The sequence below is a fragment of the Nilaparvata lugens genome, chromosome 1 (genome assembly GCF_014356525.2).
Source record: "Nilaparvata lugens isolate BPH chromosome 1, ASM1435652v1, whole genome shotgun sequence".
Lineage (NCBI taxonomy): Eukaryota > Metazoa > Arthropoda > Insecta > Hemiptera > Delphacidae > Nilaparvata > Nilaparvata lugens.
In genome coordinates, this window is record NC_052504.1 from 94,377,043 (window position 1) to 94,390,527 (window position 13,485).

At 31.7% G+C, this 13,485-nt stretch overlaps 1 protein-coding gene across 1 annotated transcript in view; it reads right to left on the bottom strand.

The window, feature by feature from the left end:
- Nucleotides 1–1,805: 1,805 nt before the first annotated feature.
- Nucleotides 1,806–13,485, bottom strand: part of LOC111062458 (solute carrier organic anion transporter family member 74D) — a 29,047-nt gene continuing 17,367 nt past the window's right edge. The window contains exons 8-13 of the mRNA XM_039419635.1: nt 12,475–12,670; nt 10,808–10,950; nt 7,766–8,003; nt 7,171–7,274; nt 4,942–5,043; nt 1,806–2,042 (exon numbers count right to left, since the gene is read on the bottom strand). Coding sequence (XP_039275569.1) covers nt 1,918–2,042; nt 4,942–5,043; nt 7,171–7,274; nt 7,766–8,003; nt 10,808–10,950; nt 12,475–12,670 — 908 coding nt within the window. The 3' untranslated portion in view covers nt 1,806–1,917. The remainder of the gene's footprint in view (nt 2,043–4,941; nt 5,044–7,170; nt 7,275–7,765; nt 8,004–10,807; nt 10,951–12,474; nt 12,671–13,485) is intronic.

Sequence of the window (13,485 nt, forward strand, 5' to 3'; positions counted from 1 at the left end):
ATATAATATGTACAGTATATTATCAATTCAAATAAATAAAAATACAGTATGTTCCAATACTTCAACAATAGAGGATCATTAACTATATATTATTGTAATATCACCTCTGTAATGTTTGATATGCTGGTAAAGACAGCACAACATTTATAATAAATTCTTCAATGCTGTTTTCCATCACGAACTGCTTATTATTAAATCATCAGGAAGCTCCCCGTTACCTAGGAGTCAGACTTGATAGATCCCTCACATATCGACAACATCTGCAGGGGTTGAGAGATAAACTGAAGACAAGGCTAAATATCATCAGCAAACTTGCGGGAACAACCTGGGGTTGTGACATGAATGCCCTTCGAACATCAAGTCTTGCACTTCTGTACAGTACAGGGGAGTTCTGCTCTTCTGTCTGGGCTCGCAGCAGACATGTTGAGAAAATTGATACAGTTTTCAATGAAACTATGAGGAAGATTAGTGGGACATTGAGACCAACAGAGACTGAGTGGTTGCCTGTGCTTAGTAACATCATGCCTCCAGATCTCAGAAGGTTGGAGAAGAAGAACAAGTTCATTTCCCAGTTACAACACATTCATGAGGATCTCCCAGTCTCTAGAGATTTGGCTAACCCTCCACCAAGGCGCCTCAAGTCAAGAAGATACTTGAGACTTGATGAGCAGGAGGAAATTAGAAGTGCAAGGGAGTTATGGAGACTGAGATGGTTGCAGGGAGAGGTCAGGAACAAAGGCCTTGTGGATGACCCTAATAACATTGTTCCTGGCAACCAGCTGAGACGTAGAGAGTGGTGTGGCCTTAACCGGTTCAGGACGCAGGTGGGAAGGTGTGCTGAGCTGATGACAGCATGGGGATACACATCTGATCCTCTGTGCCAATGTGGACAAATCCAATCAATGAACCACCTAATATCTGAGTGTCCACAACACTGGAGGGCTGTCGGCCCTCCATGATGCTGGAGAAGATGCGTGTCAGTGGCTCCAGAACATTCTAAATTCTATTGGTATTTGGAATATTAAGTGTAAAATTATGTTTTTTTCTAATTTTGGCCTATGTATGCATATGCATATATATATATTAAATCATTTTTTGCTATTAGAAAAAAACGACTAGCATTCAGATATTTTACAATAAATGAAATAATTACTCACTGTGACAACGAGATGGTCACAGCCAAGAAGATGGCGGACCTGCCGAAAGATCTCGTTATCACAGTGAGTGATTAATTCATTTATTGTAAAATATCTGACTGCTAGTCGTTTTTTCTAATAGCAAAAAATGATTTAATAATAAGCAGTTCGAGATGGAAAACAACATTGAAGAATTTATTATAAATGTTTTGCTGTCTTTACCAGCATATCAAACATTACAGAGGTGATATTACAATAATATATAATTAATGATCCTCTATTGTTGAAGTATTGGAACATACTATATTTTTATTTATTTGAATTGATAATATACTGTACATATTATATATATATATACAAGCTATATATATAAATGAATATATATATAAATGATATTCAATACGTAATTGAATAGTTATTCAACCTGAACATTGAGAGATGAAAATTGAAGAGTGCATATCATGAGAGCAGAAATTCAACTGAATTTGTATTGGAGCATGGAATGTACCCTGAGATGTAATCAATATTAAGATAATACATACTAAATTTAGCTATATTTGGACTGGTTGTATAATTAGAATTGGAACCGTTTTGGGCCTATAAGCCTGTGGTACTTTTCTGAAAGTTTTGTAATTATGAATGATTAAATAATGAATAAAACACCAGAACTTGTATTAAAAAACTTGTATTTTATAAAAAAATAACATCAATGATACAATTAAATCTAAATTGTGAGAAAACCACATTGTCCATATTATTTTACACGTTCAGGATAATTTCATCACATTTTAGAAGACTTCTCTTTCTCTGACTTGGTGGCCTCTTCCTCATCATTGTCGAAAACTTTGAGATCTTTGACATAGAACCATACTCCTCCATCGAAGATTGTTCCAATGGTCACAAACACTGTAACATGGAGTAATAAATTGAGATAATATAATATTTTATTCAGCCTGGAATAGAATAGATTTACATTAATAAAAACAATATAAAACATCTTGAAGTGCCCTTTATTTTTTTTTAAAACTTCAAAATGGTTCAACAACTAGATTAGGTGATCACACCATTGTCAGGGTGAAAAAAAAGTTTTTTTAAAAAAAATGAAGGGTACTTCAAGATTTTTATATTGTTTTAAAAAGTAGCCCACGTGAATGAAGTGGTTTATAATAGATTTCCATTATATCCTGATTACGTATAGGCTACATAAAGATCAATCAACAACTTTGAAATATTTTTGTGTAGTTGAGAGGTTGATGTTGTGGTAATTATTCATATTGAATGAAAAAGACTAAGAAATTGTCAAAAACCACATATTTATTGATACTTAGAAAGACCGGTTTCGGTTATTACACCATTGTCAATCTCTGATAAATAGAATAAATAAGATTGTTAATAGATTAAAGAAATAAATCTCCGTTTATCAGAGATTGACAATGGTGTAATAACCGAAACCGGTCTTTCTAAGTATCAATAAATCTGTGGTTTTTGACAATTCCTTAGTCTTTTTTATTAGAAAGACCAGTTTCGGTTATTACACCATTGTCAATCTCTGATAAACAGAGATTTATTTCTTTAATCTATTAAAAATCTTATTTATTCTATTTATCAGAGATTGACAATGGTGTGATAACCGAAACCGGTCTTTCTAAGTATCAATAAATCTGTGGTTTTTGACAATTTCTTAGTCTTTTTTATTCAATTTTGAAATATTTCAAATGGCGTAATGTTCTGATAAGTAGCCTATAAGATACAATCTCTAGATACCATGCTAAAAAACTTCAATAAAAACTAAGAGCTTGACTAAATTACAATACAATGTCAATTCTCAAAATATGAGTAAAATCATAGCCACCTCTAATACAAGGCCACGGCCTACGACATTGCAACGTCGCAGTGTAGGCCTAGAATCTAATACATGATTGGTGAAAAAGATCAGCTGGTATTTTTAAAAATCTTCTTCACCAATCATGTATTAGATTCTAGGCCTACACTGCGACGTTGCAATATCGTAGGCCGGGGCCTTGTATTAGAGGTGGCTATGGTAAAATCCGTTAAAACTTCAAAGATATGGATTTTTATCCTTATTAAAAATGTGATTAGTAGTGAACTATTTAAAGTTGTATGTTTGTCATAATTGAACTTTATTTATTTTTTATTGATAATCTACTTATTTGTCTAACTTTTATCTGAATTCCCATTCCTCACTAAAACAAAACTTGGATCCTATTATTGATCATGTTGTTGGATCGATTTCCTAAACTCTTTCAAGAGTCTCCAGGAAGAAAATTCAATCAAATCAAATTGTAACAACAATTGAGACGCCCAGAACCATAAACGCATGCAAGAGAAACTTTGCAATAATACATTTCAATAAAGTATCAAAGTGCGATGATAAAACTTATATCTATTTGGTGAGAATGACTACTTCCCAAACATAATAAAGTGTCCAGTTGTTAATTTGGTTGTTATAGGTGATTTGGTTGCTGTATTTTGGTCTAGTTTTTATATGTAAGTGTCTATTTTGTTTCATTTTAATTGACCGAGCGAAGTGAGGTCTAAAGGTGCGTACAGATATACGCGCCGCGAACATGAGCAATTCACTTTTAATCAGCTGATGCCAAGCTTTTTATATCTATATCTTATACCGTTTCTGTAAAAATTCAGATATATTCAGCTGATTAAAAGTGAATTGCTCATGTTCGCGGCGCATATATATGTACGCAACTTAAGATTCAAATCGACGGTTTGGTATTTCTCTTGTTAAAATGTTTGAATGATTAAATGTTTATAACTTATGTTGCGCATTTACGGCGAAACGAGGTAATAGATTTTCATGAAATTTGACAGGTATTTTCCTTTTTTAATTGCGCGTCGCCGTATATACAAGGTTTTTTGGAAAATTTGGTATTTCTTAATGTTAAAATGTTTGAATGATTAAATGTTTATAACTTATGTTGCGCATTTACGGCGAAACGAGGTAATAGATTTTCATGAAATTTGACAGGTATTTTCCTTTTTTAATTGCGCGTCGCCGTATATACAAGTTTTTTGGAAAATTTGGTATTTCTTAATGTTAAAATGTTTGAATGATTAATGTTTATAACTTATGTTGCGCATTTACGGCGAAACGAGGTAATAGATTTTCATGAAATTTGACAGGTATTTTCCTTTTTTAATTGCGCGTCGCCGTATATACAAGGTTTTTTTGGAAATTTTGCATTTCAAGGATAATATGAAAGGAAAAAGGAGCCTCCTTCATACGCCAATTGGAGTAAAAATCAGACTATAGAATTTATACATCATAAAACAGCTGACAAGTGATTACAAAGATGTGTGGAGAAGCCAATCTATTGCTGTATTTCCATAAGGTCTAAATTTCAATAAGGTACTTATGGATGAGAATACTACGTGAGGTCAACTGTTCACAGAACTACTAGTTCAATAAAGTATCAAAATGCAATGTAAAGCTTATATCTATTTGGTGAGAATGACTACTTCCCCACCACAATAAAGTGTCCAGCTGTTCATGTGGTTGTTATAGGTGATTTGGTTGCTGTATTCGGTCCAGCTTTTATAGGTAAGTGTCTATTTTGTTCTATTTGAATATTAATTTAGTTTTAAGCGCCTCAATAGATAATGTTCCCAAATCCTCATCAGCTCAAAACATTCATGTCTGATCCTTGAAATGAGATTGCTCATTTCAACGTTCAAAGAGTTATGTAAATTTGAGAGAGATTTTTTACTATCAATTGTTTTGTTATCCAGGTTAATAATACACATAGTTTGTATTGTTGGGCCAACATACCAGCCGAAGTCACATTCAATATGTAACGTAATGACTCTCCATTATAGAGCCAGCAGTTTCCGGTTCCTGTGCAGGTTTTTCCCCAAATCAAGCAGGTCCGATCTAGAAACATACAATCAAAATTAGTTTCTATTATTTCAACAAACTGACGATGTGCCTACATCGAATGTCAACAAAGAAGATTTTTCAATAATTGGTTCAATATGAAAATTGTATTAAGTTAATTTAGCTTTTAAATTTGAAATTGTTTATTTTTCATTAAATGTGCTGCTTATAATGAATCACGATTATCGATGGGAAATAGTTCATAGGTAGGCCTATACAGAGTAGTTATCGGATGGGCACGTTAAATTGTCGGTCCCGGCTGAAGTATGACAGTCGTAAGGCCCATTGACGGCTTAAATTATATATTCAGGCGGTGGGACCTTCCCGCAAGGGACTCCCCACCAACAAAAGCCATACGAATTTACTTTTTTACAGAGTAGTTGTCTATGCACTACGTGCAGTCGGAGACTACTATATAGTGAGGTCCACGTTATAATGGCAGTGTTTGATTTGCAATGCTGTTGCTATCCTTGTCTATCATTCAACAAAGTAGGTAGCGCTATCTCTTTATCACTTTGCTCAGTTGCCAGATCGTCTTTTAACAATGTAAAATTAATAATTAATTAACAAAATATTTCATCTTAATTATGAAAATTTATTATGAAATTATTGAAAAATATCATTTATTGCTTGATAAAATATAATTGATTATTTTAAACGAGAATGAACAATTAATATAACATTAATAAACTTGTATCAGCTACCGTCTATGGAAGGCATACAAGACAGAACATCGGCAACGTTGATCTCCTATCTTTCTCCACTGCCATTATAACATGGACCTCACTATATACAGTAATGCACTCGGCGAACTGTAGTTGTGTACAACGTTTTAAATTAGTTATTTGTGCAACTAGTGCGCAAAGTGACAGTTTGCTGCACCGAAAGAAACGTTTACGCCCGAGCCGTAGTCGAGGGCGGAATGGTTTCTTGAGTGCAGCAAACGAACTTTGCACACGTATTTCACATTAAATTTTTCCTACAGTTACCATTGAATATGAAAAGTGGGTAATTATAGGTAAAATTCCCTGAAATCCATCAAATGTTTTCCTGTGTAATTTTATTATTAATATAAACCTTAATTTATTTTAAATTGAATAATAATAATTGAATTATAATGATTAGTAATTCAATTGAAAATTTATGTGACTGCTTGAAGGGGGTTCATGTTATGTAAGCATTGAAATGACTATAATCAAAGCACATAATGGCAAGGCAAAGCTGTTCTCCACTGCCATTATAACGTGGGCCTCACTATGAGTGTTACCAACTTAATTTTGATTTTGCTGCACTGGTGCTCCATATAACATACTAACTTTTTTGCGTTGTCATGCTGTAAATCTGGAGTACGCAAAGTACTCACTTTGCGCACTAGTGCGGAAAAGTGATTCTTTGCGGCCTGCAATCAGTGCACAAATGGTCAATTTTCAAGGTATCTGTAGGAAAATGTTTTTTTTCAGTGAGGTATATTGATATAGATTTTTCTTCTAGAAAATTCTTACTTTATGTTATAATTGAGTTCAAGACAATCCTTCTAATGATCTTGAATAAAATAAACAGTAAGAGAAATGATTGAATTGAATTGATTAATGTGTCATAGCTATCCAATACAGTAAGTTATTATTGTCTTATTACAATGTAAAATACAATTAAAAAGGAAATTCTTTACTGAAACGGGATCCAGCTTCATTTGATTCATAAAAACAAAATTATTAGATTAACTTCCATGACTTCAATTGATACACGAATGTATGGAAATATTTCATTATTCAGTTCTCAACAAAAATACTAGAACTATTCCATGATTGGAGATACTAATGCATAAAGTTACATATAATTATTTAAATAGAGAAACTTCGGTGGAAAATTGGCAATTAAAAAATGTAACTAGTATTCTAGTGAGAAAATTATAGACTTTTGAATATTTGTTTCCTTGAATAATAAATCATACGACATAACTTTTGAAAATCCAAAACTTGATCACATGACTTGTATGCAGTAACTTAGTCTAAATCGAGAAGAATGAAATTCACTAGAATTTTTTATAATCTTTGTTGTGATTTCTCATCTTATTCAGATATGAATTAATCGAAAATTGTAATGAATCAATCCTAAGTTACTAACCAATAAGATATCCGTAGAGGATTGGGGATGGAATGAATGAAAATAAACTGACTAGAGTCATTCCAATAGCTATTGCCACTGGCTTATCCTTCTCATCGACACATCTGAAAAACAATAGAAAAAATTACATCAAATAGAATAACATCCAGCCCAATCTGAATGAGACAGGCATAATATAGGTATATTTTGCCAAAATACAATGATAGGCCTACTGTATTTATGATGAGGATTGCTCAATGTCCTTGCTCTTTATCTCATCACAAATTATTATAAAATACTGCCAAAATAATGTTTATAGAGCATACATTGCAATATAATGAGGTGATAATTTTTAGGTATTCAGATACAAGTTCCCGACACAACTCTCAGGATAACAGTAGTATACAAGACAATGAATCACTTTTTGATCAGGATAAGATTGTTTGATGAGAGTTTTTTATATTTATTCATTCATTTTTTAGCAAGAGTAAGTTAATGATACTCTCATCCTTGCAAGTAAAAGTATGATCTTGATTCTTTGGAAACCGATTGAACTTACTCTGAACTTTAATATTGTTAAATACCTACTAATAAATTAATATTGAAACTAGCATACCTGACAGAAACAAGGAAGTTTGATACTCGTCCTGTAGCACTGCTAAACTTGATGATGCAGCAGACGGCGAGGAACATGTAGAATTGAGTGGAGCAATCAATGGGACAGGGACCAGCAACCACTGAGCCGAACATTGACGCTGACTCTGGTTTGGCTGACGAATAGTTACCATAGGAGCTCGTCAGCATGAAATTGTCTTCTTGATGTAGTGGTACGCAAGAACAGTTTGTGTACATCTGTAACATTGAATTATTGATAATATAACTGATTGAATAAAATCATGTGAAATGAATAATGAACTTCCAACTGGAGTATATATACCAAAAATCAAATTCCGTTTGATAATTTTTCTCAATTTTAAGCCTAACCGATATTATTCTTTAGTTCACAATCTTTTTATATAACGTCTAAATTATATTGCATTTATTATCCATTTCAAGGCAGTTTAGATAAATTAGATAATCGTTTCCAATATAATTGTCAAGATCATTATAAGTGTGAGAAAAAGTTGCAACTGAAAATTTTAAATGGTCTAATAAGCGTTGAATGGGTTGTTGAAGTGCTAACTCAGTTTTCTTTCCAGATCAAAAACGGTTTCGACTATATTAACAAAACTTCTCTTAAAAATTCAAAAAAATTATCCTTCCAAACTAAAACATTTTATTCCCCATATCGTTCATGAATAAAAAAAGTAATTTTTTTGTAAATTCGATAACTTGTCTATTTTGGCATAAATCGCGTAAAATCCATATCAGAACAAAGCCAATGATATACTGAATGTAATAAAAAAAATCCAATGGAAAATTCGAAACCGTTTATGATCTGGTAAGAAAACGGAGTTAGCACTTTCAACAACCCATAACTCGCTTATTAGACCGCTTAAAAATTTCAGTTGCCACTTTTTCTCACTCTTATGATGATCTTAACAATTATATTGAAAACGATTATCCAATTTGAATGAAAAAAGAGTACCGAACTGCCTTTATTGCAATACCTGCACTTGCTCTTTGATGCTGTGGGACTCCCTTATCAAGAACTAATTCAAATTCAAATTTATTTCACACTCATAAATACATACGGTATACAGAAATCAAATAGAGCCTAGCTTCACAAATACAATAATTTTATACTAGAATTCAATAATCAATTTCATTAATGAATCTCTTATGTAGTAGGAATATAGTAATGAATGTATTGATGAATATGTATTGTATCATGAAAAAAATATCAGAACTCTCATATTTATTAAAAACAGAAACTGAGATAATGGTGATGAATAATAACCATGACTAATGTAATTAAATAATACAACAATTTTTGGCATAATATATTGTGAGAAAAAACTTTTCACTTGAATGATGATGGATTTTCGCTACAAATTTTTGTTACCGAGCTGAATTATAAAGTAATGAGAGTACACTCTGAACCTCATGCTAATATCAACAAGGAAGTACTGTATAAGGAGTTAAACAATACGACTATCAATAAGAGACATTATTGTCTCAAGCTGTGGTGTTTCCTAATTCACATTATTTGAAAAGTCCTGATGACTCATAAATAAAAGTTTTGCGCCAATAAATATGTAGTTAAACTTATTGTGAGTTGGAAATATTGAATAATTTTGAATTCAGATTATTTAGATTGTCCTCATGAATAAAAGCTCTGCACTAATTATGTACCGGTAGTGTTTTAAACATTTAATTTTTCCTCCACCTACTGTCTAAAGTACTTACTTTACTCCCTAAAACCTAATACTAAAGTGTCACTTTTTCGCTCTCGGTAGTAAAAAACAGAAAAACTCCCTAGGGAGTAAAAGTGACTCAATTTAAATAACATGGGGAGCATCTCTATTTTGAAACTTACATTGTAATAGGTTAGAAGGTCTAAGCTCAGGTGAGAAAGCATAATAGAGTTGTCTGTCATTGAGTCAACTGAATTCAATACCACAACCAGAAATTTGATTAACTCATGAAATATATGTTTGTATGATAATTATTATATTCTTAATATTAGTAGACGATAAAAATTTATACAATTTTAAAAATATTTCATTCCATTCAAAATACCAGCCAACAAATATTTTTGATCTGCAATTCAAATCTGAACCGCGTGATCTGGAGTCAGCCATTTTTGGTAGCTGCTCAGCTGATATAATTGTTACAACTTTTGCCAATAGATAGCACAATCGGCAGTGCTAATCAGACGACCGGTTTTTAGGTTTTAGATTTAAGTTATGTTGTTAGCAATCATTGTCACCAATACGTAAGTTATTAGAATGATTTTATTTGCAGTTTCTATAAAAAAATGTAGATTGAGGAAAAATGTTGTGTACATCACGAGCGAAAAATACTTTTTCTCTCTCAGGAAAATTGCTGCCCTCGGCTTCGCCTCGGGCTTCAAACTTTTTTTCAACAGGGAGAAAAAGTCGTACTTTTCACTCTAGATATACTATTAAATATATAACTATTTCAATACACAATTTTTTTGAGTTGAGAATATGGTATAGTTTATTTCTATAAGTAGAGCAATACTTAAATAAAGTAGAAGTAGCTCTGTTGAAGTCAAGACACTTGACTCAAACTAACACTAATTATGCACAAATTAATGCACTCACTTTTTTGGTTGAGAAAACGTGAGGAGGGAGCTCCTCTAGGAGTGAGATGCACTCCATATTCCACAACCATGAAAATGAGTTTATTCAAATACTTTCTTTGGATCAAAGTGTCTCAACTTCAAAAGAGTTATCGAGTTATTAATATCAATGGCTACTTTTCAACAATAAAAAGGAAAGAAACATAAAACCCTTCCAACGCCTTTCACTCCTATTCTTGAAAAACACAGTAATTCCTCAAAATTACCTCAAAACCATTTGAAATTGTTAAACGGTGTTAAAATGGTACTCCTATTCTTCTATTTCTTCATTATTATCTTCTGTTTAGTCATGAAAAACTAAATCAATTTTGATTCACTCACACTCACTACTGTGCTGCGCACTTTAGAATAAAGTGTAGGTCTTCAATAGATGATCAATTTAATTACCTTTAGTATCATTTTTCAGCCTGGTCTTGTCTCGACAGCCAGCATGACAGGGTGAGATGTAAGTGCGATGGTTCGGAGCACACACTGGCGAGTACTTCACATAATCACAGTGGCAGTCTGCATTGCAAGGCATCGCCAGTTCCAGTCTGTTCGAAACATTTATAGAAATTCAAATTAGAAAAAATTGTTCTTATTTTTTCAAGTGGGAACATTCATTTAATAATTTCTTATTATTATTCACTTATACTGTATTTGATTGTAATCTTTAACAACTACACAATTATAAAGCTGAATAAGAAAGATACATTCTCATATTGGGATCCTGTATAATACAGATAATGCACAATAAACTGTAAAATAACAGATTAAATGCACATAGAAATGTACAGCCATTCACAAAATATTAAACAGTTCTTTAAAAATAAGTGTTAAATAAAAAATTGAGACATTTCAGTATTATTTTAAATTTTCCATCGCATTTTAGATAAACTTGGACAATTATAAATTCAATCATTCACATTTTCATCTTATTCTGAAAGTTTTATCTGATGCTACAGGTTTCTTTGGAATCAGTATGAAATTTGGATGAGTATTGATTGAGTGATTCTCAATAATTCAGGTGGAATGAAGAAATTTATATTTTCTACATGCTACTTGACGGTAGCTATTAATTAGAGTTTGGAATCTTCCTATAAATAAAAAAGGAATGACACATTTCATAAGAGCGTTCATTCTTGTTAATTGCTTATATAATGTTATGACTCATCATAAGCTGCTTTAAAAGAATTCAGAGAGAGTCTATTCTCAAATTGAGGATGATTCTGGTTTAGAAGAATTTATTTATTTTTAATTTTCCATTTCTCATTTTATAATTCCATTTTCTATTTATTTTGATGATTGAGGGATCATATTCATTGATGCATTTGTTGTAAAAATATGCTCCAGTATAGGGATAGATGTTAGATGATAATCCTATGGGTTATAGATGTTTGTTTTCAAAATATTATTCCTCATACTTGTTTCATCACACAATCAACATAATTCTTCCATTTTTTCAATTTTCCAGCTCTTATTTTATAATTAAATTTTCTATATAATTATTTTGATGACTGAGGGATCAAATACACTTGTTGAATTTGTTGATCACATAATCAACATAGTTCTTTCGTTTTTTGACAATTTCTTAGTCTTTTTCATTCAATATGAATAATTACAACAATATTAACTTCTCAACTACACAAAAAGTGAAAAAAATGCACAAAATATGTTAGTACCCAAGTTTATAGCGTGAATGTTGATGTTGTGGAACTTTTCCATAATTGAAGAGACTTGAAATGTTGTCAAAAATCCACTTTGAATAAAAATTAATATATTACAGGAACAGTAACTCACAGCTGATGATGTGTGAGCACACACGAAAGCATGCTCCTGTAAAAAATTAATTTTATTCAAATAAAAAGTGGATTTTTGACAACATTTCAAGTCTCTTCAAGTTAGTATCCAACTATTGGTTACCATTCCTTGTGAAGAGGCGCAATAGACACACAGGTGAACCTGCTATGATTATTGACTTGATATAAACTTTAGTACCCACTATTCTCTATTGGTTACCATTCCTTGTGAAGAGGTGCAATAGACCTGCTATGATTATTGACTTGATATAAACTTACTCGCCATTTGCAAGGATATCGAGATGATTGTCGTTGGCTGGACATCCCAAGAAAACGTAGGACGTAATTCCGAGGATGGAAATGACTCCTACCAGGACATTCCACGCTGCCATACACCTGGCGCTGGGTTTCAGTCTTGTAATTACTACACCGCTAACTAATATGCCAATAGCTGAGAATACTAGTCCCACAGTACCTGCAAAAATAATTTAAATATTGTAATAATCAACCCTGAAGTTTTAAATGGTTAAATATTAAAAACACTTTATTTCTTTGAGATAATTTATTGGAATTAATAAAACAATATAAAAATCACATTTTGCACATTTATTAAAATTTGGGTTGTTTATAAAAATATCTTATAATATTTAATCAATTAATAAAAACATGAAGTACCCTTTTTATTTAAAACTTTAAAACATTTCAACAACTAGTTTGCATTTAAACTTGAAAATGACCAAAGTAGGCTGAAACTAGTTGTTGAAATGTTCTAATAAAAGGATAGTTCATGTATTAATTGATTGAATATTATAAGATATTTTTATAAACAACCCTGGAGTTTCAAAATGGATAAATATTACGTACTGTACTACAAATAAGCAGTAACGTAGGCATAATGAATGAAGTTATCAGTATTGCTGGAAAAATGCTATTGGATGATGAAAAATGTGCATTAAAAAATAGGCTACTAAAATTTTTCATTGAAAGATTACCAATTCAAGTTTAAATCAAATAATATTCAATTGAAAAAATAAAATTGTACTAAATATTTTTTAAGTGGTAAGTTTACAGTATGCATAATAAAGCTATTATTATTGTTGCAATAATATGCTCTTATAATAATTATGATAATGAAAAGTGTTGACGAGACAAATGAATTTCAAGCTTCATATACAGTTGAATACGGTAATTTGATAAAATTTATCAACTACAGAATAATATTATTATATTTTGGCAGATGGTTTTTCTGAAAATAATAAGATGAGAATAAGAAGTACCTACCTACTAGTA